General features: G+C 42.7%; 1 protein-coding gene across 2 annotated transcripts in view; it reads right to left on the bottom strand.

Moving 5' to 3' along the window:
- The window catches only part of DARS1 (aspartyl-tRNA synthetase 1), a 69,996-nt gene extending 44,936 nt beyond the window's left edge, over window positions 1-25,060 (bottom strand). Inside the window, exons 1-4 of one of the 2 annotated variants that reach the window (XM_045032512.1) lie at window positions 24,925-25,060; window positions 22,516-22,573; window positions 13,579-13,671; window positions 3,009-3,111 (exon numbers count right to left, since the gene is read on the bottom strand). In XM_045032512.1, the coding sequence (XP_044888447.1) occupies window positions 3,009-3,028 (20 nt within the window). In that variant the 5' untranslated portion in view covers window positions 3,029-3,111; window positions 13,579-13,671; window positions 22,516-22,573; window positions 24,925-25,060. Of the gene's footprint in view, window positions 1-3,008; window positions 3,112-13,578; window positions 13,672-22,515; window positions 22,574-24,407; window positions 24,646-24,924 lie in introns of those variants that run through there. The other variant, XM_045032511.1, reaches the window with a different exon arrangement.
- Between the last annotated feature and the right edge of the window lie 1,941 nt (window positions 25,061-27,001).

The following is a 27,001-nucleotide window of genomic DNA, read 5'->3' on the forward strand; positions in this document are numbered from 1 at the left end:
TTAAAACAAACAAACCAAAAAATCAGCACCACCACCTACACCCTATGCCTTCTGGGAAATATAACTCGCAAAAATAATTTGACTATAAGTTTTAACAAATTACTAATTGCACTGGTTAACACCCTTGTTGGCAGTCTCAGCAGAGGCTTCTAATGGAAATGGCAAGGAGACAAGTACCCTCCTTACTTCTACAGAGGGTCCACTCCAAGAATGGACTGAGACTTTTTGATGGGAAAGTTAGGGGAAGCTTGAACTGATATTGCCCATGGCACTGTGTGTTCTCTGGTCTTCAATTCCAGGGCTGTTAATCTAGCATCTTTTATGGGCACTACATTGTTTTCAACAATTCATTTATTTTTTACAAAAATTAAAAGCAGAAGTGTATCATAGATCAATTTACAGTTCAATCTCTTTTTAAAAGCGGAGATTAGATAGATATTCTCTTTGTTTAGAGAAAGACAAATACTGCATGAAAGCTGGAACATTTAGAATACAATATATTAGCAGTATGTTAATACTGTTAGACCACGGCAGATTATGAAAGTTCTCATTTTTCATATGTCAATACCAAAAACAGGAACTAGCTTGTTTACTGCCTGTGAGAATTTTTACAAGAATCTTGTTAATCTGATATTAGATTATCGTAGGGTCTTTTTGTAAACCACATATGCATCATGTCACCAGATGTTTAAAACAGTTCTTAGACATATACAAGCTTGCAGACAGAGGAAGCAAGGCAACTCAGAGTCAAGAGTTATGGGTATTATTCCATATATGAGGTCTACATGCTGCCACAGGGGAAAAGGTCAAGTTAAATCTTAAATATTTTATGAGATAAAGGATATTTCATCAATTCATATTTGGGTAGGAAGAGACAAGTTGAAGGGAAGGAAAAAGACAGCAAGAAAGGCAGGGAAGTACATGGTTATTATTTATCATTTATTTATAGCATTACATTTGCAAAAGATAATGGTCACCGGCTCAAAACAATCTTAGCTGGCACAAGACAAAGAAGACAACAGTTGAAGTATGGTCAGATAAAAAGGGATTACTGGGAGGAGAGCAAGGTATGAAGAAGTCCTGGAATGAGTTTAGCAGGGCTTACGAGGAGGAGATTGGGAGTGGAAATGATGGAGAGGAAATGGCAGACTCTTTGAGGCATAGGGAGCAGTATGAATGAAGAAAAAGATAAAATAATAAGCAACAAGGAGCAGGTAGAGCATAGGAAGAAATTAATAAAGTGAATGGGGTAAGATTATGTATGACCTTGAAGGTGAGGACAAGGTGCTTGAATTTCGTGTGGTAAAAAAACAGGAAGGCTGTGAGGGATTAAAGAGATGAAATGAGAGCAGTAAGAAAGTTACACCAATCAAAACAACTGACTTCCAGGGCGTAGGTAAAATGGTTTTGAACATAGGGATAGTAAGGAAAACACAGACAGCGCTAAGAGGAAGATGTGTCAGGATTTAGCATGAGAATGTACATGGGGGAAAGAGTAGAGGAAAAAATAAAAAATGATACGGCAATGGGAAGAATAGTGAAACTGTATCAATGGTGATTAGAAAGAAGAGGAAGAGACAAACTGGGAGGAAAATAAGAAATTCAGTTTTATAAAGATAACAGCAAGACATTCAACAGGAGATGCCTGAGACAGCTGAAGATGCAAAAATGAACAAGGCTGGATACCAGAGCTAGAAGAGTTTATGCAGGATTCATTGGCATAAAGGAAGCCACCAGAGTGGAGATGATCCTTTAGACAGCATAACAGGAGAGAAAGCCCTTTTTCTTTCAAAGTATCTATTAAGTGCTGGGAAGAAACTAAACACAGACTGTCACATGGAGACACAGAAAACTTCACTTTGGCTCCTCAACACCTGTAAACATCATGTATCCTGCTGGTAGTGTCAACACTAAGTGCCGCCAAACAACAAACATTGCTGGCTCTGTTTTCCCGTTGCCTTACATCTAATCACCAGAAGCACTGTTCTAACCTTCTAACTCTGCTTCTGGGAGTGTATGGTATAATGAATCCCACCCCCCCTTCCTCTAACACATCAAAGGCTTTCACACTCTTACAGCTAATTACTGGGGGCTACATTCCCAGTCACATGGGTAGTGCCAAGGACTGAACAGCAGCACCTCAAGTGCCACATGTTAAACATATTATTGATTGGTTCTATATCTTAACTTGTGGACATTCAGCTAAAAGACTTGTAAGTTCAAAAAGTTCTACTATAAAATCACCTTTTCCACAGAGACATATAAAGTAGCAGATGACCCAAAACCTGAAAGTCCAGTCAAGCTTAAGAAAGGAGGGCAAGGAGAAGAGACCCCTTTAACTCACATTCATCATTTTAGCCTTAAGAATAATACAAGGCAAATAACTAATTGTAAACAGCTGTAACACACTCGTTAATTGGAAACAAGTCTAATCATTGCCAAAAAATAAAAAACAACAAAAGAGCACAGCTTGAAAGGGACAACAATAAAGAGTAAATTAGATCAATTAGGTTCATAAAAACAACTCTCAACTTTCTCCCACTCAGTAATCAATTTGCAACATGGAATTTATTTCAAATAAAATGTAGTTCAGGGCTTATATTTATTCTAGTTAAAAAACATTCTACTAGGCTGCAGATCTGCTACTTAAGGAAGATAAAGACTGAGCATGTGCACACACCCCACCTCTCCCCCTAAACACAAAATTAAAAAAGTGACCCACTATGCTAAGCCTGCCAGGCTTTTTGTTAGCTGGCTTGGAAGTAAACGTAGGTTGTCTGTGGAGAAAGAATGCTGCTTCAGCAGTTCAGAATGAATTTCAAGCCTCTGTTCTATTTTATCTTTTGTAAGTGTAATGTATTCAACGCAATAGTGAACTGACAATTTAAATAACTACATTTTAAAACAAATGAAGCATTGATGTTAATGTGTGAAAATGGTCCCAACCCCTTGGAGTCATGGTTCCCACCATTGTTTACTTTGACAACAGGATATAATTGCTTACTTACTTGGCAGCAAACTTTACCATCTGCTTGCTTGCATGGTCTCCCACAGCCACAAGAGCCTGCACATTAAACTGCTGCTGACGTAGGACTAAAAAACATTGCTTCCCTGAATAAAAGGAGAAAAAAATGCAGGTGTATTAAGGCCAAGTTACTCAGGATCTTTATGAATGAAAAATGTTTTAATACTTTGAAATTAAGCCTGAGTTTTAACAAAAACGAAACAAGGTACATATGCATGAGCATTCGAAATTGCAGATAAGCCAGAATGATCTTATCTCTAATGTATGAAAAAAAATGTCTATAAATAACAAAATCTGTTTTTAAAGCAACTTGAGTAAGATCACTGATATTTATACAAGATAGAAAGCTAGGACTGAAAACTACAAATCACAAGAGGTCAGAATGGTTGTATGAATAACTACAGAGCATATCAGTATTCACTGATCTTTGATAAAGTTACCCTTTTTAATTTTGATATTTTCCAAATAATTCATTTGTGAGAATGGCCCTACTGTTGCACTTGCCTTTTGACACTGCTTCTAAATCTTAATTATTTTTAAATACCAGAAGTTTAGTCATAAGTTTTACTTTTCCTAAAGTTTCTCCCACTTTTATTCCCCAAGGTTTCACTTTACATGAACTGCAGGTAAACCGAGAGTCTTCTCCAGTCTATATCACTTTAGAACAGGGGTCTCAAACTCAAATGACCCCGAGGGCCGCATGAGGACTAGTGCATTGGCCCGAGGGCCGCATCACTGACACGCCCCCTTGCTGCCCCTGGCCCCACCCCCAATCCACCCCTTCCATGAGGCCCCGCCCCTGCCCTGTCTCTTCTCCACCTCCTCCCCTAAGCGCGCGCAGTTTTAATAAATATATACACTCAGTAATGCACCTCACTCAAAGGACAAAACACGCACTTAGATTTACTGCCTAAGGCTCTGGGAGGGAGTTTGGGTGGGGGAGGGGGTCTGGATGCAGGCTCTGTGCTCGATGCAGGCTCCAGGCTGCGGCAGGGGGTGGGGGTGCAGGCTTTGGGACGGAGTTTGGGGATAGGAGGGAGTGCAGGGGTGAGGGCTGTGGGGCTGAGGGCGAGGGGTACATGATGCAGGAGGGGGCTCAGGGCTAGGGAAGAGGGTTGGGCTGTGGGGTGAGGGCTGTGGATGAGGGGTTCATGATGCGAGGGGGCTCAGGGCTAGGGAAGAGGGTTGGGCTGTGGGGTGAGGGCTGTGGATGAGGGGTTCATGATGCGAGGGGGCTCAGGGCTAGGGAAGAGGTTTGGAGTGTGGGGTGAGGGCTGTGGATGAGGGGTTCATGATGTGGGGGCGCTCAGGGCTGGGGCAGAGGATTAGGGTGCGGGGGGATGGGGTTCATGATGTGGGGGCGCTCAGGGCTGGGGCAGAGGATTAGGGTGTGGGGGGATGAGGGCTCTGGCTGGGGCAGAGGATTAGGGTGCAGGGGGATGAGGGGTTCATGATGTGGGGGTGCTCAGGGCTGGGGATTAGGGTGCGGGGGGAATGAGGGCTCTGGCTGGGGCTGAGGGTTTGGGGTTGGAGAGGCTCAGGGTAAGGGAAGCCTGCCTTGCCAGTACTGGCGGAGGGCAGGCACTAGGACCCTGCACCCTAATCCTCAACCCCAGCCAGAGCCCTCATCCCCCCACACCCTAATCCTCTGCCCCAGCCCTGAGCGCTTCCCTTCCCCCCCCCCCAGTGGGTCCCGCTTCCCTTCCCCCGGCCCGGCCCCGGCGGGTCCCGCTTTCCCCCCCCGCTTACCCGAGCGCGTCTCCGGCGGTCCCGCTCAGAGCCGCGTGGTGAGGGGGCGGGGCGGGCAGCTCCCCGCCGAGCGCAGCGCTCAGCCCAGAGCTCCCAGCCCCGCCCCCTCCCCACGCGGCTCGGATCGGGGCGGGGCTCAGGTGCTCGGACGGAGACTCGGCGCTCTATGCGCCGAGGCTCCAGGAGAGGGGCGGAGGCGGGAGCCTCCGCTTTTCTCTTGGGGGCCCCTGCGGAGCTCCCCTGGGGAGCTCCGCGGGCCGCAGGGAAGAGCTCCGCGGGCCGCATGCGGCCCGCGGGCCGCATGTTTGAGACCCCTGCTTTAGAATAAGTCAAACAAACAGTCTCTCTCTCCTTGTCCCTTCCTAAATTTACTCAGTCACTGCCAAAATTAAAGAATAAATGAAGTTAAAGGCATCTAGGTCACTACAGACTTGCTCTGACAATCACTGAGAGCAAAAAAGTCTTGATTTTACGTCATAGGGACTAAACATCAGCACACACACACACACACACACACACACACACACACACACAGAGAAAACGAGAAAGAATATTGATTCTGGAGGAGGACAAGAACTTAAACAGTTAAAAACCTGAGGGAAATTCCTAGAAGATCAATTTATTCAATCTAGAATTGAAGGAATAGACAGCAAGACAATGGTAGTAGCTTGCAGAGAGTACAACAATGCAGTTTGTTGATTTCTGAAATACGTCTCTCTCACTCAGTGAAGTGAAACCCACTCAAACCGATTTAATTGACAGTTGCAACAACCTGGCATTTCTTTTCACACTTCTAATGAAAATTTACTGAATTTAATTTGCAGCAAAGTTTATGATTTTAATTGCATTTTGTTCAGACACAGAGTGTTAATAACATACATTCCATTGTTTTAACATCCCTTGACAAGATGCGTCAACACCTTAATATCCAGCTCTGACTCATAATGATACAGCAATATTTCCATTAAATTGTTGACAGTGCACATGCTAAAAGCCAGATGCTTCCCTAAAAATTGTCATTGTAAGTTTGTTGGTTACCTACATTGCAGAACACTAAAATCAACACACTGTCTATATGTAATGGGGTTTTATGGCTTGTTGTACCCGTAAGGGCAGCTAATCAGCAATTGGAACCCTTACAGGTGTCCCTCTGCTTTGGCCACCATGGGTTTCAACTGCCTGGATTCTTAGCTGCTAACTGGTGGTGTGTTCACCTGTTTATGATAGTGAGGAACCTACCTTACTTTCCTCTATTGTTTCAACTATCTCCAACCTGGTACTTATCCCTATGACTAGTCTGATACCTGGTGAACATACTATTCTGACACCTCAGACACACACACACACATTAAACCCACAATCAAGGTACACTTTATTTACAAGGGGAAACAGAGAAAGCATATAAAAGGGAAAGGGAAGATCGATTTGGAGTGGGTACATCAATAACACCATATAACCCACAAGTAACACTACCCCAGAGGGTGGACTTTCCTAGATTCACAGGTCCAGTTTATTCCACATTAGTGGGCTCCACATATCTTGATGAGTTGTTGCAGGCCTGATGGTACTTGAGTGCAGCAAGGTGATGAGGGTGCAAATTCACCACCAGACCATGACAATTATGTGGAACAGCCTGACTTCTAGTAGTAGGCTTAGCTGCCATCTCTCCCCAGACTCATTTCCAGGAAACCATACCAACTTCCCAATAGGCAACAAGTGATTCCTGTAAAGAGTTCTGACATTATCTCCTTTCTTCCTTCTCTCTGGAGTCGATATACGGGAATCCCAAGTAATTTCTGAATGGATGGGGTTCTGAATGTCCTCTGTCTCCAAGATTGTTCTTCCCTCTTCCTCCCAAGTTCCTTGTCAAAATCTGGTCTCCTGGGAGTAGTTCTTGCTCCTTTATGCATTGATCACGTTGAGTCTAATTCTGAGTTTCTGTCTTCACTTCACTGTCTTCTGTCTCCATAGCCAGTTGATAGGAGGTCTTCAGTTGTTGCTTTACTTTTTTTTTAGTGTGTGTGTGTGTGTGTTATACTTTAATTTTTATATATATAACTATCTATAAGATACATCTCAGGGAGACAAGTCATCTGGAGTCACCCCAAAAAAAAATGTCCAAAGGTTGTCTTGCTTCCTTCCTAAACATTAGATAATAAAGGCAGACTACATTAGCATCGTTTCTGGTACAATTAAAAATGTGTACTAGCTGTGAAATGTGTTGGCTTCATTTGTGCTTTTGCATTGGGCTGAGAGTCCCAACCACGTACAAAATCATCCTTTTGAAACGTTCCGACTGTGGATCTCCTTGTACGTGATACGGAGACATCCAAGATTATTTTATACCAATTATTTGTAGTAGTTCTTTAATAAGTCTATTTTCTGGTCAGAGCGAATTCTGGGATGCCAACCATAGTGCATAAAGTACTTGTCCGTAATATCTTGGCTACAGCAATAGCACATATTGATCTTCTGTGGGGAATGCCTGTGCATATCAAGTGAAATGGTCGGTTATCACCAATACGTTAATATTCCCTTTGTTGTTAGAGTCTAAGGACAGAAAGTTAATACACACAAGATATATGGGTCCCTTGTTTTGGATATTAAGTGGGAAGATGGGTTAAGTCTTTTGAGCTAAACATTTGGCACAATCCTTAAAATATTCCTCTACATTCCTTGCTAATCTGGGCCAACAGAACCTTCTTCTTACCATCTCAAGTGTCTGGTCTATCCTAGAATGTCCTCCTTCATCATGCAAGGACTTCAGAACCAGGTCCCTGAAATCTCCTGGCAACACTAGCTGATAAGGTGATGAAGCAAGTTCCTAGTCTCTTGACATAATAGGCCTCCTTTCAATGTTTACTAGTCTCTCTCAAGGTCAGTTTGATATCTGGATGTGCATTCTGTATGATATTCACAGGTCTACCTAACCTTTTGGCAATCAAGATCACTTTCAGCCTAGGATCTCTAAAGCTGGGCACTAGTGGTATCTTCCTGGTGCAATCTGTGTAATGAGGTAAGATCCAGGTGGGTGGTATTTGTATACACCTCAGATATAGCACCAGGAGGGGCTCTAAGCATGTTGATAGCCCTAATCTGGTTCACGACTGCATCAATAGGCCAGATCTCAGCCATCTTACACAAAGCTCTCACTCCAGTATCTGGGATGTCAATTCATGGTCTGGCAACCTCCCCTCAGGTGCCCTTCAGGATAATGCATCAACATCCAAGTTCACATATTCTGGAAATTACAGGTGGCCAATGCTGTTAACCATGTAAGCTCCATGGCATCCAAATGGGACTTCAGGATATAAAGTTAAAGGATTGTTATATGTATGGACTGTGAATTTCACTCCATAGAGATAATTGTGGAATCTCACAGTCTCTCAGTCACCCACTTTGATGCCAAGAACTCTAGTTTGTGAACTGGACAGTTTTTCTCTGACAATGCTAGACTCCTACTAGCATAGGCAACTGGTCTCCATACATCTGGATATTCTTGGTAGAGAATCCTCCCAGTTCTTCCTCACTAACAGCCACATACATGCTTCTGTGATACTAAAAAAAATGGGTGTCAGTGCATCTATAACATCCAAAAAGTGTTCTTACAATTGGGAGTCTCCCACTCTCCAAAGGGTTGACTCTGTAGTAGTTGGCACCTACATGCAGAGCCCGACCTTTTCCTTTAAATTTTCATTTAAGGGTTGACAAAAGGCAGAAAATCCTTCTACAGATAGCCTGTAATAACTTCAGAACCTCAAGATTCTTTCAAGATTTTGGTCTTGGCCATGTCATCATGGCTTCCAGCTTATCTGGATCTGCAGCAACTCCATTTTAGAGACAACATGCCCTATATACTTTACTTTTTCTTGACAAAACTGGCATTTGTTTGGAGAGAGTTTCAACTTTTATTCCTGCAGGCAGTCCAACACTTTCCACAAGAGTTCTTCATGCTCTTCCAAAGTGTGCATGAACATTACCAAGTCATCCAGATACACCAGGACTTTCAGAAAGTTCACGTCACTAACCATTCACTCCATTAACCTCTGGAATGTGTCCAGGGCCCCTGATATTCCCTGGGGGCACTCAGAAATTTGTAGACTCCGAGTGGACACACAAAGGCTGGTTTTTTATACTGGGCAGTTCCATGGGTATCTTGATAGTATCCGTTTCTCAGATCCAAAACAGAAAAGCGACAGCTTCCTATTAGGCAGTGTAAGGCATCATCACTCTTGGGGTAGCATACTAGCTAGGGACTGTACATCTATTCAAAGCATGTTAAGCTATGCACATGCATATATCCCCATTCTTTTTTTCTAGCCACAACAAATGGGAACGGATAAGGACTTCTGGAATTCCTGATGGTTCCTGCGGACTTCCAACCCCTAGATACATTTCTGAACCTCTTCTACATCAGCAGATACTAGCTTCCTTGATCTTTCAGAGAACGTCCTATCATCATTCAAACAAAAGCAATGCTCAACTCCCTTAGCACAACCCCATGTCCCACTCACGGAGAACACTTGGGCTCTCTGTGCTAGTTTCCATTTCAATCTCTCTTTCCACATCGGGAATTCCCTGATTCTGCCAAAGTTCAACATCTCTCGGTCAAATATGAACACAATCTTCCTGCTAGGGACAGTATGGGCCACAGTTGCAGCCAAATACCCGGGACTTAACACACTTCCCCAAGGGACAGTGTTTGAATGCTTACTTTCGTTAGTGACCAGTAGCTTTACTGACATTTTTGTATGAGATGACATTTTGGTCAAATCTAATGTCATAATTTTAATATTCTGAATTGCATTGCATACACAAATATTCTCAGTTCAAATTATGCATTACAGGACTTGAGAATTAGAACTGCAGATTTAATTTGCAATAACGTAGCTCTAACATGCAGCTGCAGACAATTTTAACAAGTCTCAATAGATAAATGGAGAGCATCTGATACGCATTTTGTTTGAAAGAAAAAAAACGTCAATGCTAATATGAAAATGAAACAAGCACCAAATAGTACAAAAGTTAACATCGCAATGATGTGAACACTAAAGACTTTTTACCCTATTATGCTGACCGCAGAGGTTCTACTCAGTGTATTTGATTTTCAGAAAACAGATCACAAAAAAATTCCATATCTCATGGATGGAAGGCGAAAACAAAGGAGACAAGTAGGTATGTAAGGATGAGCTTACTTGCGTGTGTAACACAAACAACATTAAGAGACTGCTGTAAATTAAAGTCTTCACAGCTTTACAGTTAAACAGAGCACAGCAGAGGTAAATGTACTGTGTTTTTTGTTTGTAAAATATGCCTCCACAAACTAACAGTACAAAGACAAATCTACTTCTTTTCAGTGATATATATGTATCTATCAAAGATAATCTTCCACAGATAAATTATCCCTATTCTACATCCATCAAATACCAGTGTTTTGTAAGTGTTAATTTTTACTAAAAAAAGAACACACCACTATGGAGTTGCAAACAAAGAAAGGTGATCAGATAAAATAGATATTGAGAAATGTTGGTTTAGGGTTTAAGAAAAACACACAGTTCAGAACAGATGCATAGTAATCATACTAGTAAATATTCAAGGAGAGGACGGTAAACTAAATGGGAGGACACTGATTTGCACAGGTTAGAAACAAAAATGTAGCAGTTTTACTAAAACCAAAAGTGAAAAGTTGTTTGCTACAGACTGATGGGAGGCTGCATTACAAAGTGATTCCAATATTTTTGTCACGAGTAATGTTGGTTTGGCTTGTTCGTATACTCCATAAAATGTTCTCTTTTCTCGTATCAGCTATTTCTAATCACACAAAATGATAAGTGATCAAACAAATTTCATTGCTGGGGATGATTAAAACAGCACAGTTAAAAGAAAACAGGAAAAATCTGAACTTCTTCCAAAGGACTAAACCATGTGAAACAAAATATCAAAGAGGAGTCATGATCATATCTAGTTCAAGATTAGATGCCTTTTGAGATGAGACAAAGGGAAAAAGAAAGCATCAGGATGCAAGAAAAATATTTAGGTTTATAGTTCTTTTCATGTATCAAAATCTTTTGATGTTCCTTAAAACTTAAAGTTCATGAAGAGCTTTAACAGCCTACATTCAATCACTTTCACGTGTGGAAATAAGGTTTGTCTCATAATAAGAACGTCAGTGTTCAAATCAGATACTGTTATAGCCAAGACAAAGTCTCACTAAAAGATATGGGTAAAAATAATACAGGGCAGCCCAATGCAAGAGATCCTACACAGGGAAAAAGGTTTGTTTTGAACACTTGTTAGTTGGTTGGAGTTGTTAATTGGTTGCAGTAGGGGAGAGCCTAGGATTTACCTCAGCTAACTAAAATATATTACCTGCCCTGTCTAAACTAGGATTTTAAAGCATATTTTTTTCCTAGTGAAAATAAGACCTTAATATCTAAGATGTTTCCCATATAATATGTTCAGACCTCCATCAGTGTAGCGTGGAAAAAAAAAAATCTTGCAATAAGCTGTGCCAAGAAATCTGGTTTCAATCTTCTAAGGTGTCATATTTTCTTATAAGCCTCTATATAATTACTGTATCTCTCAAAATAGAACAAGGGCTGCGAAAAAAGATCAAATATTTTCTATTACAAAAATTTAATGTTTGTTTAATGCCCCCTCTACCCATTCTCCACTGGGGGGAAAAATGAGAAAAGGAAGAGGGAAGCAGAACCAAAGGAACTGACAACTGACCATTTTTAATTTTGTTTTGATGAAAAAATTTCAGATGTTTTCCATGTTGTTCAAGAGGAAATTTTTCTCTTTAGACAAGCTTTTTGATTATAAAAATGTGACCAACTCTAAATGTAACACTGTATTCATTTGTGGATATAGAAAGACAAATAAATTCTTCTCTTCACTTGTGTTCTTCAACTTTAAGGACCCAGGACTTAGGGCACAGTTATGTCAGTGTAGCTTGGCATAACCCCATAATGTAGATGCAGCCAACACCAATGGAATGGGTTTTTCTGTTAGCGTAGGAACTCTACATCCCTAAGCGAAGTTAGCTATGTTGACATGCTGCATCTACACTGGGGATTAAGTTGGCAATGCTATCATGGTGCTGTCTGCACCCAGATTGTCCCGAACAGAATCCTCTCACCCCACACCTGGATCCCCCCACACCTGGATCCCCCCTGGTTGAGCCTGCCTGCCCCACACCTGATGCACCTGGAACAGAGCCGTGGGTGTTTCTGGGGCAGACCCAGGCCTTGTGCTATATCAGCGTTGGGTGCAGCCTCACCGATGAGTCTGGGTCCTGGGGGTAAGGAGGCTGCAAGGTGATCTCCCACCTTTGTGCAGCCCCTCCTCACTGCCATGCTGGAGCCTCTGCATTTATTTATTGACAAATAAAACTCGCAGAATTTTGCAGCATTTTAAAATATTGTGCGCAGAAATTTCAATTTTTTGTCAAAGAATGCACTCAGGAGTACAATTATAGAACTCAAGACAGATCTCCCTAAATTTAACTTTTTAAAATGAGAACAAATTAAAACCTTTAAAAATCATATAAAGAGAGAGTCTAATTGTCTTAAGGTTATTTTCTGATCTGAGGGTAGGACTGTGACAAAGCAAGAGAAACCAGAACAAGCTCGCTCTCTCTTTCATTCTCTTTTTATTCTCTCTCTCTCATTCTCTTTTTTTATTATCTCCACAGAAAGATTAACTAAACTGGTTTCTCAGGGAATTTTTTGGACTGAACTCTTCTCCCCTCTTTGCCTTCTGCATTTTTTCCTGTTCTCAGATTACTATCGTGTAATTTCTGAGGACCATTTTCTTTATGTTCTTTACTCAACAAATCTGGGGAGGACTATCAACTCTCAACAGAATAGACAAAAACAGCTGAAATCAGCCCCAACAGTTGTCAGTGTCTGATGTAACCTGAAAGGCCAAAGCCTATTTCAGTTTGCACACTGCAAACGAATCTCAAGGGAGAACTTCTGGTTCCAGTGAAGAAAAATGGCTGTCAGCCTTGTGTGACAGCCCATAGTACTCAGGACCTACAGAGGACTTTCCCTTTCTCTCAGCTGAGAAAGATGATTTTTTTGTTTGTTTGTTTTAATTTGAAGTTTTTTGGTAATTTGAAACTAAAATGGTTTTGTTTTCTTTAGAGGACAAGATGGCAACAAAAACTAAGCCATAAATTAATTATTCAGCTTGCAGAGTGATTTTGGTCTGTGCAGCGATTTGGAATGCGATTCAGTTTTGCTTAGAAATCTGAATGTTTATGTAGCTGTGAAAGTATGTTTTTAAACAAATCTCTAAAGTTCAACTAAAATAGAATGACTAAGATCGTCTTTTTTAAAACTCTTGGATACCGTTTGCCTACAAAGTAAACTTAGTAAAAGTAATGCTACATACAGCAAAATGTGTTATTTCAATACAGATTCCAGTTTAACAAAGAACAACCTCAGAGTCTCTCTTCTCTCAAACATTTTATGGGGGGGAGGGTAGGGAGGGAGGGAGAGAGAGAGACTGCTACTGTCTCAAATTATCACATAGGGCAGCAAGATGGCAGCTGCCATTCTCTAATTTGTATTGTTTTTATGATAACTAAAATTTAAATGTGAAATAAGTGCCAATAATTGTTTTGAAAAAGGATAGTGAAATTCTGGAAGTAAACTGGTATTTTCTTGTGACACACACATAAGTAGTAGAAGTTTTATAATGTTGCTTCTCTCTGGTGAAGGAGACATTGTAAGGAAAATACAAAATACTCAGTTTATTGTAATAACAAAACAAGAAAAAACTTGGATGCATCTCACCTTTAGCTCTGCTTGTATGAATCCTGCCACGAACCCAAACCACTTCATCAGCTTTCTCTACTGTCAAGTCATTTATTCGAACCAAAACTCGATCTGTATCAAATGAAAAAGTTATTTTGATATGTTGATCTTAATATAAATATTATTTGTCATTGCATTCTAAACACTAGACTTCTCTACAGCACTTGCTTATCTTTGTATGACAAAACCAAAACCATTACTAATTAATGGGTGTTAAAAAGCATTAAAAACACCCCAGTCCCATTTGCAACATGCCATGAATTGCTTTGATCAACTAGCTTTAAGATGGTTCAGGCTAGTTTACAGGTTGACTTGTAATTGTCATTGGGGACAAGGTCTAAATGAGTTTAGAGATTAGAAGTAGTGTAGGTAGAAAGTCATGCTGAACATCAGTTTCTAAACTCTGTTAATTAATGCTTTTACAGCCCTTTGGAGACATAAAACCTTATAACAGGTAAATTATTTTGCAGGTGTACTTGCAAAAAAGCATGAACCAGAAACACTACAGAGCTATGGATGGATCCATAAAAAATTCTACATGAGCAAACCCAAACTTATATAACTCAATACTGACACGGAGGGCCTAAATCACTTTAAAAATACGGTCCAGGGTGCTGTGGAAGAACAGGGCTTATGCCTTGCAAGTGAAATCTCTATGTAACATACAGTCTTTTACTTGTCTGACAATGATTGCTTAGAGTCAGAATTCCTACATTATACTTTGGGAGTTAAATCCATTGGTCCTTTTGAAAACCCCACTAGACATGTTTCTGCATCTTTAGGTGCTTAAATATCCAAAGAGGCTGAATTTTTAAAAGTATGTCTACACAGCCCATGGGAGTGAGCCTCCAAGCCTAGGTTGACAGACTTGAGCTAGCACGGCTCATGCTAGCACTGTAAAAATAGCTCTATAGACAGCACCTTGAAGTTGCATCTCAGGCTGTGGAGCTTAGGAGGGGGTGGGCTTCAGAGCCGGAGCAACAGTGCAAACCACACGTTCAAAGCAGCTATTTTTTAAGTTCTAGCCAACCCAGGTTCACTCCCACAGACTGTGCAGACATAACCTACAAGCCTAGAAATTTGTATACCATCTTTGGGCTGGTGCTGAAGTGCCATGTTATATTAACTATAGCCAAATGGAGACTGCGAAATAGAAAGGAAAAAATTCCAAGAATGAAGAAGTGACACTGGAAAACCAAAGGCCATTCTGAAAATTAAGGCTTTGTCTAGATTAGGATTTAAGGATGTGGTGTTAGATCACGTTAGTGAAAATATGCTAACACACACTATAAAAGTCCAAGGTCCTCGTAGGCTTTACCAGCTTACTATGTGTTATACAGAGCACTGTCTACACTAGACTTTCATAATGTGTTCACTAACATGGTCTAACGATTCATAAAGACAATGGTTTAAGTGTCTTGATTAAAGTGCAATTTTGGAAGCAATGCATATTGCTTTTAAGTTTTAAGCCATCACTACTTTGGAATGAAGAATGGAAAGTCAGTTAAGAATGAGAACTTCACTTACTACATGCCTCTGTGCATCTCATAAAACTCTAAAGACCATATGTATTTATTTTTTAAATTCCTATAAATGGGAATTGTGTGTGGTCAGTCAAGGGCAGAATATGGCCCATAAAGCAGCATATTAAAGTATTGGGGAAAATATTTTTAAAATAAATCGATAGTTAAAGGGATTAACTAACCAGACAACTGACATTTCACACTGCCGCAAACAGTTAATACGGTAACTCCATGAGAATAGCTTTATTTCTACCTGTCTTCTCAATTGTACTTCTTCCTAATTTCTTGGCTGTAACTTTGCTGAATAATGTTGAGCATTCACTTTTATTTTTAAACAGTATCTAATGTTCAGTTACAGTATAAGTAACTTTTTATAACCCACAAATTCTAGCAATAACATCTAATCATTCATAGTTGATATGTGGTTAAAACCACTACTCATTAAAAGGGATAATGGTTTTATCTTCACAAGAGATATGTTATACCGGAAATCTAAAGTAACAGAGCTCAATCCTTGCTTCTAGGATTCTCCATTCAGTGGGATCCACCTTTTCCAAATACCAAATGTAATTTCCCTAACTAGAAACCCGATCATCCCTACTCCGAGTTTCCCTTTCCATCAGAACTCTCCCATCGCTTGGCCACTCCAGGTTACTGTCTGCCATTCTGAACTCCTCTCTGCCTTTGAATACCTTTCACAACTTGCCCTGCAATGGTATTATTCTCTATTGGGTTGGGATTTAATTTCTGGGATTTAAGTTTTTGGTCTGGAAAATTCTTTTTTCTTTTTTACAACATGAGTACATTAAGATAGTTCTAGGTAACATATGTCATTTCACCTAAAATTCTGTTAGCAACACATTCATAATTGTTTTGCAATTAGCACTACTCCTCCAAATAGGAAAGAACTAGTCATTCCTTTGCAAATAATAAACACATAGAAACAAAGAGCTACAAAACGAAAGTACACAGAGGACTCAGATGGAAAAATCTACCCAGCTGGAAAGGGTGTTATCGAGTAACAATTCCCTATCTTTGAATTTCAGCATATTCCTATTGCAAATATGCAAATGATGCAACCTCTAGTTTCCAGCACTTCTAAAAGTTTGATATTTAGGCAGAACTAGAATTACCTTAATTTAAAATCACAATGTTTCAAAGCTACAACTTTTTCCAGGAGCTAACATAAAGACAGACTGATATGTCACTCTTTTTACAAATCTCTAATGCATTAGACTTAACCAGCAATCTGCATTAAATTAACATTTCTAAAAGTTTACTGTACACAATGGTCCATGACAACTCACATTTTGCTATGAATTTTTATATAGTTTAAAAATGAATTTGAATTATTTCACCTTACATAGAAAGGGTAATAAAACAAGCTCCAAAGAGAGAATAAAGAAAACTATTTTTCCAGAAGTAAACACAGCTACTTTTGTAGATTGTTGCTTCTCTAACATTTCTAAAATTCACTCTTCTATCCTCTCTCTGCTAACATGCTGATTGTTCATGCCAAGATTTGTTCTTGCCTTGCATGACTGTAACCCTGACCCTCATCTCTCTTCAAGGCATCCAAGAAGTTGTAGCTAAAACAATCCTCCCTTCATGCTGTTCCAACTATGTCCCCTCTCCCAGGAGTCCCTTTAATGGCTGTCTTTTCCCAGATCAAACTCAAGCTCCAAGTCCTCACCTTCAAGGTGCTACACTTTTTTGCTTCTGCCTACACATCAACCTTTATTTCTATCTACTGTCCTGTTCACTCCCTAAGCTGTACCCATTCTTTTCACCTTGTTGTTCCTTCTGTCTCTTCCTCCCACTTGTACATCTATGCCTTTTTTCTATACTGTGCACTACACCCAAAACAGCCACTTCCTTTTAGGGTGACAAAAATCCTCACCTGTTGTTCAAAACACACTATTAAATTACTTATTATCCACTAACTCCACTCCAGCTTCTCTTGTGGCTGACCTTATTCTAAACAAGGAAAAATTTAACCAATAAAACAAGCTGTATCAACTGTACAAGTCAATCTTCATTGTAAACCAAGCTCTTTCATTCCCTCCCCCAAACCTTTGTCTTTATCAGTGTTTGCCCAATTTAGATTGTATATTCCTAGAGGCAGGGTCTGTGCCTTTCGATATTCCTATGGTGCTGCATAAATATAAAAGGCAGAGAGTGGAAGATGACTTATGAAGGTTGAGTAAAAAAAAGCTGAAATTCAAAGGCTGTAAAGATGCAAGTAGTTACAGCAAAGGGAAATGGGCTAAAGGGAGGGAAAGTCAATTGGGTTTAATTAGCAATCATAGCCTGAAGCAGACAGGAAAGATTCTAAAGACATGATTTAATGGGACATGAGAACATCAAATAGCCGCAGGGTTGCCAACATTAGCAGAAGAGAGACTGAATTTATAGTTACAAACAGGCCATGATTGAAGGAGGAGATGGGTTTGAGATCAGTGTAGTAGGGAAGAATACCTATGAAAATGTTGTGTGAAGTAGCAGAACAATTTTTACTTAGATTTGGGGAGAAATAGGAATCCATTAATATAGTGGGATAATAGTCCTGTTTCCTAGACTGGGAGAATAAATTGGCTGCATCATTCCGTACCTTTCGGGCTAATTGTCAAGTGACTAATGATTTTGGTTACTCAACTAAGATGTCTCAAAATGTGGGCACTAAAAAAATTGAAGTATTCAAAATCACTTTTGAAAATTTATGCCACTAAATTTAAGGAGAAGCAATTTCATTAAACAAGTTGGGAAGTGACTGAGGATGTATTCTAGTAATGTTCCAAAATAATGAACAAACTTAGACACATGAAATATGGGGAAAAAATATGTTTGGGGTCAAGGGAGCTAAGTAAAAACCCCAGTCAAAAACAGCCAAAGACACAAGCCAAAAAGGACTTTTTATCCAGGTGAACAGTTTCAGAATCTAAACTTAGAGTGGGAAGTTAGTGCGGAGTTAGAAGCCAATGGATAATACAGACAAAAAGAAAGGCCTTGACCTAATGGTGATAGTCAAGGTTAAAGATAACACCACCCCCTCAGGAGGAGATGCCAATTTCTTTGGTTCTTGACAAAAACCTAAAGGCACTTCATAGGGAAAAGCGAAATGAGAGACAGTGGAAAGGAAGTATTCAAAGAGGAGTGTGCTGGATAAATAGCATGAGCAACAGTATTCAATGTCACACTGAGATCAAATAGGATGTGTAAAGACTAATCCATAATGAGAGGCAAGGAAGAGACAGTATTAGTACTCCACAGTTTACCATATTAAGACAATTAGATGTTTTTATACTGTGCCCTTCCGACACATAGTGATCACCAAACACTTTCTTTAAAGTACAAAAGCTTTTAGCAGGGAAGTGACGACATGGTTCAACTGTAGGGAGAATATCGTAGAGCAAACTACAATTGTAAGGACTTGTGAGAATATCTGAGCAGCTGAACATGTAGACAAGAAAGTACTTTTCCACTGTTTTTCTTTTAAACGAATATTGTTTCTCCTTATAAATCCCAATTTTTCTCAGGCATGTTGGTTCTGTGGACCTTGTAATCTGAAGAAAACATTTTCAGATAAGCATATACAAAATGTCCTATTTTTCAGTGAGGCAGAATCCACAAATCCTCAGACTGTGATTTTAAAAGTAAGAGAATTTCTGAGGGTAAGGGTGTTAATTTTGATGAACTAAACAAAGTTTTCTTTTTTCCTACTTGAACTCATCTACTGAAGAACTACAGCACCAGGCACTATCCTACCAAACCATAGGTTGATGACCATATGGCCCCATTACAGATGTGTCTGTAAGACTCTTTTGGGCAAGAACATGGCTATTGATCTTAAGGAGTTTGTTCTAATTAATGACAGAGGAACCGTATTCCATTGTTTGTATGTCTTCAATATACATCATTTAGTCCACCTGGAAATTGATGAGTTTGCAGCTCTTGCCACACGCTGAAGGATCATATAGGAAATCTAGGATCACAGGTCTGCAATCTCTTCTCGAGTAAAGTAGGACAATCTGTCCCTTATGTCTGCTGTTTCTCTGCAGAATGGTCTGTATTTCTTCCTGTGCTGTCTAGTCATTGTCTTTTCTTTTTATTTCTTTGCTTCTGTTGGTGTCTCTGCCACTATTTTACCCAATAATTTTCTAAACAATTTCTAGAAGCTGTTTACCCTCTATGATGATTTTCCACATGCAAAGCCACATGTGACTACATATAGCATGTTGTAATTCATGACTCTGGTTGAGAAGGGGAGTGTCCATATGGACGTCAGAGAAGAACAGTTACTATAAACTTTTTCAAGAAGGAAGCACCCAAATTATGGGCTCTCTTGTCTTGAGTGGTAGTTCCTCCAAGACTGTGAATCCATGCAGGATACCATGGGGTAGATATTGCTGATGCTGTTACAGCCAAACCAGACTCATAATTTCCTTTAAGCAATAAGACCACTCTTCTGTCAGTGGAGTCCTTTGGTAAGAGGCCTCCCTTCCTATGTTACCACATTCTTAACTAAGAATGAGAAAGTGGCATCTACCTTGGTCTTAGATTTGTGATTATAGAGTTTCCTACCTTCTTCTGTGAGTTGTTTTGGTTTTGAGGGGCTTTCCCACTCAGATCTGACTACCTCCTCCAATACCAAGTGGAACGGATTTGGACACTGGCAATGCTTGATACTGAGAACTTTTTTTCTTTTTCTATTTTTTTTTGGAGGGGGGGGGGGGGATGACCCAGATGCAGGCAGGTTTGCAGAGCTAGAGTCAGGGAAAGAAGTGCTAGAACATGCCACAAATCTGCCCGCATCAAGAACACAGAAATAAGGGGCTGGGATACCTGTACCCCACTTAATGGGGGAGCCCCTGCTGGAGTCCCAGTGTTGCATACTAGGAGAGGGGGGCTGTAAGCTGAACAGCTGCAGAGAGAGAAGCTGTAGCCTGGATGCCAGGGCTTTCCACAGAGAGCAGGGGTGCTGGTGGCCCATGGAGCTGCACAATACCCCATACCGCTGCTGCCCTGCTCACAGCTTCCCTCCAGACCTACAGCAGGTAGAGGGACCTGCCCTCATGCTCCCCAGCTGCTGCCCTGCCCACAACCCCTCCTCCCCACTGAAAGCCTGGGCATCAAGGTTCTAGTTCCCTATCCATAGGCAGTTTTGAAGGGCCTCCAGCCAGGGAAGGCACATCCCAGCACTTCCACAAACCTGCCCTCTGCTTATTGGCAACTGCTGCATAATGGCAACTTTTTGCTAGTAACCAAGGGGTTGCTAATAAGCAGAATCTATTGAATTTCCCATAGCTCCTGCACTTTCCCCCTTCACAGCATTTCTGTTGGGGTTTCTTTGGATTTGAGATCTCTGGTGCAGGGTCTTCCCTGAAAGGCAAAGAAGGGTACTGCGCCTTACCAAGGTAAGGAGGTCCACAAGGCTGCTTGGTGGAAGGTCTGAAACTAGCAGGAGGGAGCTGCTCTTGGGACTCTATTGTGGTGCAAATCTCCAAACCAAGAAGCTCTGGAATACCAGATCTGCTTGCTGGGGTAGTCAGCATCCCCAGGAGAAGGGCACAGGAGGAAAAGCAGCTTGGGCAATCCTTATGGAGTTGGCCCATAAACACGTATCAGCTTTTCTTTGTTAGTATATCTTGATATGTCAGTTTCTTGTCCTTCGGTGGCCCCATATAGTTTGTGCAGAACTGCAACCACCAGCAGTGGCTATGGATGTAGTATCCAGCAGCTTCCTACAGCCTTTGGATTCTCTGGCTTGAGAGCAGCAGCCGCATAGGTTTGCCACTCCCAGTACGTACCCATAGATTTCAGGCGGGCTTGTACATGGGACGGTTAGCCTGTGCTGCTGCAGCTACAGTATTATTTTTATTGTGCTAGTTCAGATGAGAGCTTGCACAAGCATGTGTACACAAGCTGGGACTCACCCTCCCAGCTCATAATGTAGATGTAGCCATTGATCCATTTTAGGGAGGCACTGCTTGCTGCTACTCCTGTGGCTCTTTCTCCTCCCTTCCTCATTTGTTTGCCTTGCTCTGCATTTCCCTGAGGAGAACCCACACAATCACTTTCTTGGAGAGGCAGCAACTGCCAAGTCTTGGTCTCTCTGCAGAAGAGGCAAAGATCTCCCTTTACACAATCCTTTATGGAGGATGTGTACAAGGGGCAGGTTTTTCCTGAAGTTTTACTATTTTCTGCCATAGTTTCTTGCATCTAAGGCTATGAGCCGAGACTAGTCCAGTGGTTAAGGTGCTGGATCACAGGAGACCTGGGTTCAATTCCTCATTCTGTCACAGACTGTGTGACACCTTGGGCAAGTAACTTAGTCTCTTTGTACTTCAGAACCCAATCTGTAAAATGTGAATACTTCCCTATTTCACAGCGGTGTTGTGAGAATAAAAATCCATGTTTGTTAGGTGCTCATGTACTGTGATGAGGGCCATAAGTACATATATAGTTATATGGCTCGATAGCTGCTGCAATATCTCATCAGAGTGCTTACTCCAAACCAAGGGAACAAATGCTATTCCATTTCCTAGGACTTGCTGAACTAATTTAAATTTTACTAAGTCAGTTTTAGAACAGTAACATTGTACATGGCAATTTTATTTTAATCCTGAGAAAGAGTCAAGCCTGCAGTGGGAGACAAAGAGAAAGACTCTTGATTCTTTGAGGGACATTTAGGTTGCTTCAGTGACTGAAAGATCTGTCTCTACTTCCAGTACTGCAAACAAGCTGAATAGGCAGCGTGAGGATCTGTGGACCTTTCCCTGCTAAAGAATTAACATTTTAACAAATTAGGCCATGTCCACACTGCATGGACAATAGCAGCATAGTTATGGCGCTGTAGCTATGCAAACATAACCCTGTGGTAGATGAAGCCTTCAGTAACAGAAAGGATTTTTCTATTTCTGTAGGAACACCATGTCCCTGAGTGATAGAAGCTAGGTCGACAGAAGCATTCTTCCATTAAGCTAGCTGCATCTACCTCAAGGATTAGGCCAACATAGCTTCAGCACTCAGGACTGGATTTTTTCATACCCGAGTGTCGTAGTTATGTTGACCTACATTTTAAGTGTAGGTCTGGCCTGAGTGACATCCATATTTTATTGTCTAATATTTCATCACCTGTCTTTGCAGATCAATGCAAATGCTTTCAGAGCCTTTAACATTTCAAAGCAATAATTCTGGAGTAACAATTGGAATGAATTTTTTTTGTTGACACCTGTGATGTAGTAGTATAAATGGACATGGATAGGGAGACAAGTAGTGACAAGGGAGACAGAAAAACAGTCTAGCAAAGAAGTATTTTAGTTCAAAACTGGCACCACAAGTATCCAACATAGTATTAATTGTTTCAGAAGTTTGTTTTGTTTTTGTAACTGACCTGATTTCTCTTGTGATTGAATCAGTGGTAACACGCCATATCTCTCCTTAGCATAATCCTAAAAGGTGTTGGAGGGGACAAACAAAAATTATTTGTGTCAAAAAAAATGTATACTAAAGCATGTAAAAAATAATTGCATAGTCAATTGGCCCATGTCAGGACAACAGGGTAATCTAAAATAATTATAGCATTATTTCCTATAAGCTTCCCTATGTGTTATTATGATAGCCAAGATGAGCTGATGTAGCATTGACAACTGCTACAAGATTAAATGCATGGGAACAGGATATTATAAATAGAGGGATCCCAATCCTGGAATCCATTTTCCCTCTTAGTCCCCTGGAGCCCAAATCTGCAGATCTCCAGGGAACAAAGTAAAGTTCATCAGTTTACTCAGGCATGTGCCTGACAAGTGAACAGATTTGGCAAGTTCCTTATTCTATTGGAATATTTTGGCAGTTGTGTACATTTAATTGCAGCTAACAGAGGCTTACCAGTTTCTATTGTTTTTAGTGAAGCCATCTGTGCCCAGAATTAATTATGAAGGGTTCCTTTTTCACATTTTAAAATTAAACAAGTCACTCCCTGGGTACGTGTTACTGATGTTTGTCCCACATGCCATTATTAAGGCTATGTCTACACTACTGCAGTAAGTCGACCTATGCTACACGACTCCAACTATGTAAACAATGTAGCTGGAGTCAATGCACCTTAGGTTGAGTTACCGCAGGGTCTGCACTGCAGGATGGGGTGGGGTCGACGGGAGACTTTCTCCCAGCAACTTACCTTACACTTTTCGTGGGGGGTAGAACACAGGGGTCAACTGGAGAGCGATCTGCTGTCGATTTGGTGGGTCTTCATTAGACCCACTAAATCGACCACCGGAGGATCAATCTCAGAGCCTCAAGTGTAGAGTAGATGTAGCCCAGGGGTTGGCAACCTTTCAGAGGTGGTGTGCCAAGTCTTCATTTATTCACTCTAATTTAAGGTTTTGCGTGCCAGTAATGCATTTTAACATTTTTAGGTCTCTTTCTAGAAGTCTAGAATATATAACTAAACTATTGTTGTATGTAAAGTAAATACAGTTTTTAAAATGTTTAAGAAGCATCATTTAAAATTAAATTAAAATGCAGAGCCCTCTGGACCAGTGGCCAGGACCCGGGCAGCGTGAGTGCCACTGAAAATCAGCACACGTGCCATAGGTTGCCTACCCCTGATGTAGTCTAAGGTAATGTTTTCTTTATATGCAAAAAGACTTTGGCTTACCACTCCTCAGCTTTGACCTGTGATCTCAAAGTGTAAGACAAACGCTTCCCAGGCCACCAGGATGCTGCCATAACTCATATTTTGGTGCGGGGACACTGAGGTGTTGATTTGGTACCTGACTGTCCCATGAGAATAACTGGAGTGTTTCTCATTGCTCGTGTGAGGACCCCGGTAGTACACACTCCTATGACACAACCCCACGAAGGATAAAAAGCCAGTCGTTCGTTGGGAGCTCAGACACTAGACTGAGAAGGGCCGTATAAACACAGAGATCTCCAAACAGAGGTGCAGCTGCCCCCTTGGGGGGGGAGAGCGGGGGGAGGAGCCCCTGTGACAGGCCAACTCCCGAGGCTGGGCACAGTTCCTCTGGGAGCCCGGGGGAGCGGGACGCGAGCACGAAGCCATCTCCGTGGTGTGGGCACTGGCTCCCCGCTCCCTGCCCTGGGGGGGAACCTTAGGGACACCTGCCTCCCCTCCCCAGGGCCGCCTCTGCAGCCAGCAGCCCCCGAAGGCCTCCCGGGGTGGGCAGTGCCCCCGTCCCTCACGGCAGCCCGAGCACCCCTCCAGGGACGGGCGGCCCAGCCCCCCGGACCCGGTGCCTTTTCCCTCACACCGCCCGGACCCACATCAGCAGGCGGCGGCTCCATGCTCGCTCGGTCGCGTTCCTGGCTCTTGCGGGCGGCGCTGGGCATCTGGCCGGATCCTGCAGCAGCTTCTGTCCCTTGGCGGCTCCCGTACAGGACGTGGCGAACCCGCTCCCCACCCCCACTCCTCGGCTCTAGCCGCACACACTACTCAGTCCGCTCTGCCGCGTGGCCGCAATGCTTCCGGGCACACAACGCTCGCGAGAGCGGCTGTCAGCAACGGGAGAACATCTACCTGCGGCCGTATCCTCTCAGAGAGTTCTGTTCTCTCGCGAGAAGTGCGGAGCCCGCTCGCGGCCTTCCCTCCCCTCCCCAGCTAGCATCTCCTCTCGCTCAGCTCCTCCCGCCCCCGGGAGACTGGGGACCATCAGCCCCCACCCCCGGCACTAGCTGCGGCCTTGTCCAGCAGCCCCCCCCGGGCCAGTCTGCGCTCCCCGCGGGCGGGCGGACGCCCCGCAGCCCCAGCCACCGCCTCTGTACCCTTCGCGCAGGCCGGTACCTGGGGAATAGCTCGCGCTGAGGCAAAGCCAGGTGCTTCCGTCCGCTGCAGGTGCTAGTGCCCAGCTGAGGCCAGAAATGGCGGTTGTGCCCAGCTGTTTGGTGCCGTGGCTGCTTCTCCTTCCCCGCCCCCCAAGACTGGGCGGGCTGGTTAGCACGCGAGTCCAGTTTAAATAAGAACGGCCATACTGGCTCAGACCAAAGGTCCACCTAGCCCCAGGATCTGTCTACCGACAGTGGCCAATGCCAGGTGCCCCAGAGGGAGTGAACCTAGCAGGCAATGATCAAGTGAAATTGGAGTTTCGAGTGTCTGCGTTTGGCCTAACGAAGCTCTTGCTGTATGGCTGGTGTTCATCCTGCCCCGCCCTGCGTATTCTCTGCTGGCTCTAGTCCGGCTTTGCTCCCAGCTCAAGTCCGTGTGGTAATTTCCCTTTCTAGCTCCATCTCTCAGAGTTATGGACTGTAGCAGCCACGGACTCACATACATCACACAAGACAAAATCCTTCCTCGCCCCCTGAATTGCAGCATGCAGTTGGAAGGCATCACCAAAAGGGAGAAAATCTGGTTTGTATGCAGTGTTGCTGTAGCCCTGTTGGTTCCAGAATATTAGAAAAATATGGTGGGTGAGGTCATATCTTTTACTGGGTCAATTTCTGTTGGTGAAAGCCAAGCTTTCAAGCTACACTGTCCTCTTCTTCAGGTCTGGGAAAGGTACTCAGTGTCACAGCTAAATGCAAGGGGAAACATTGTTTAGCATAAGCAGTTACCACACGTTCTAAGACTTGAAGAAGAGCTCTGTGTGAGCTTCTCTGTCTCACCAACAGAAGCTGGTCTAATAAAAGATATTACCTCACCCATCTTGTCTCTAAAATCCTGTTTGAGACCAATGTTCCCTCTAATTTTTTACATCCATGTGCAGAATGAATTTTGTTATGTGAACCGATAGGGAGATGATGTGTGGTGGGGCTGTGGGGTTTGAGGTGTGGGAGGGGTCTTGGCTGAGGCAGAGGATTGGGGTGTGGGGAGTGAGGGCTTCAGCTGGGTGTGCAGGCTCTGGGGTGGGGCCAGGGGTGAGGGGTTTGTGTTATGTCCTAGGGGCAGCCGGTGTAGGAAGCAATCACTTGAGGCCAGAGAGCAGACAGCTAACCAAAACCTCCATTTTATTTACAGAAACAGAGAGCTCACTCAGCCGGTTGAAACCGGCTGAGCTATCCCTTAATAGTCTAACTCAGTTGCCATAGTAACAAAACCCATGACAACCAAATACACAACATATTCCTCCCGCCCTAATAAGAACATCCCCTAAATAAAACACACACTAAACTAGAGAAGGAGGGTAGACTGCCTCCATTCCCGGCTAAACCCTGGGGATTATTTTGCCCCATAACCGTGGGTTCGCCCTAACTAAAGATCCAGCCGATGAGGAGGCCTTCTGTCTCTAGGTGGATTACGGCGAACTTCTGGTGTTGTTGCACCCGAAAGTACTAGGGGCTCAGGGTCCGCAGCACGAATAGGTGAGGAGATGGTATCAGCTCGTGCTGGGCAAAGGGGTATCTCAGCTGCCGGCAGTAATGGAGGAGAACAGTCAGGAACAGGTGACTCATGATTCGGTGTCTCACCAGGAGGGGTGAAGTCAGACCCCTCAACTGCAGATGGGTCCTGAAGACTGGCATGACCTGGCAACAGCTGATCTACATGTCGCCGCCAGGTAAGATTCTCTGCAGTCCGGACTGTATAGGAAACAGGTCCTGTTTGAGTGATGACTGTGGCCGGGACCCATTTAGCTCTGGAAGTATAATTCCGAGCCAAAACTGGCTGCCCTGGGCTAAAGGTTCGGTCTTTTGCTCTGGGTGCCCGTCTGATTACTTGATATTGCTGCTGATGTTGCACAGTTTGTCTGGGTTCAGAAGGTTTCACCAGATCAAAGCAAGTGCGCAGCTGTCGTCCCATCATTAGAAAGGCTGGGGAAGCCTGGGTCGTAGCATGAGGTGTGTTTCTATAGGAAAGTAAGAAGGTATCCAGACGCTTTTGAATGGAGTGTTGTCCCTTTGCTGATTTCAAAGCGTTTTTCATTGTC

This window comes from Mauremys mutica, chromosome 10, assembly GCF_020497125.1.
Source record: "Mauremys mutica isolate MM-2020 ecotype Southern chromosome 10, ASM2049712v1, whole genome shotgun sequence".
NCBI classification, from domain to species: domain Eukaryota; kingdom Metazoa; phylum Chordata; order Testudines; family Geoemydidae; genus Mauremys; species Mauremys mutica.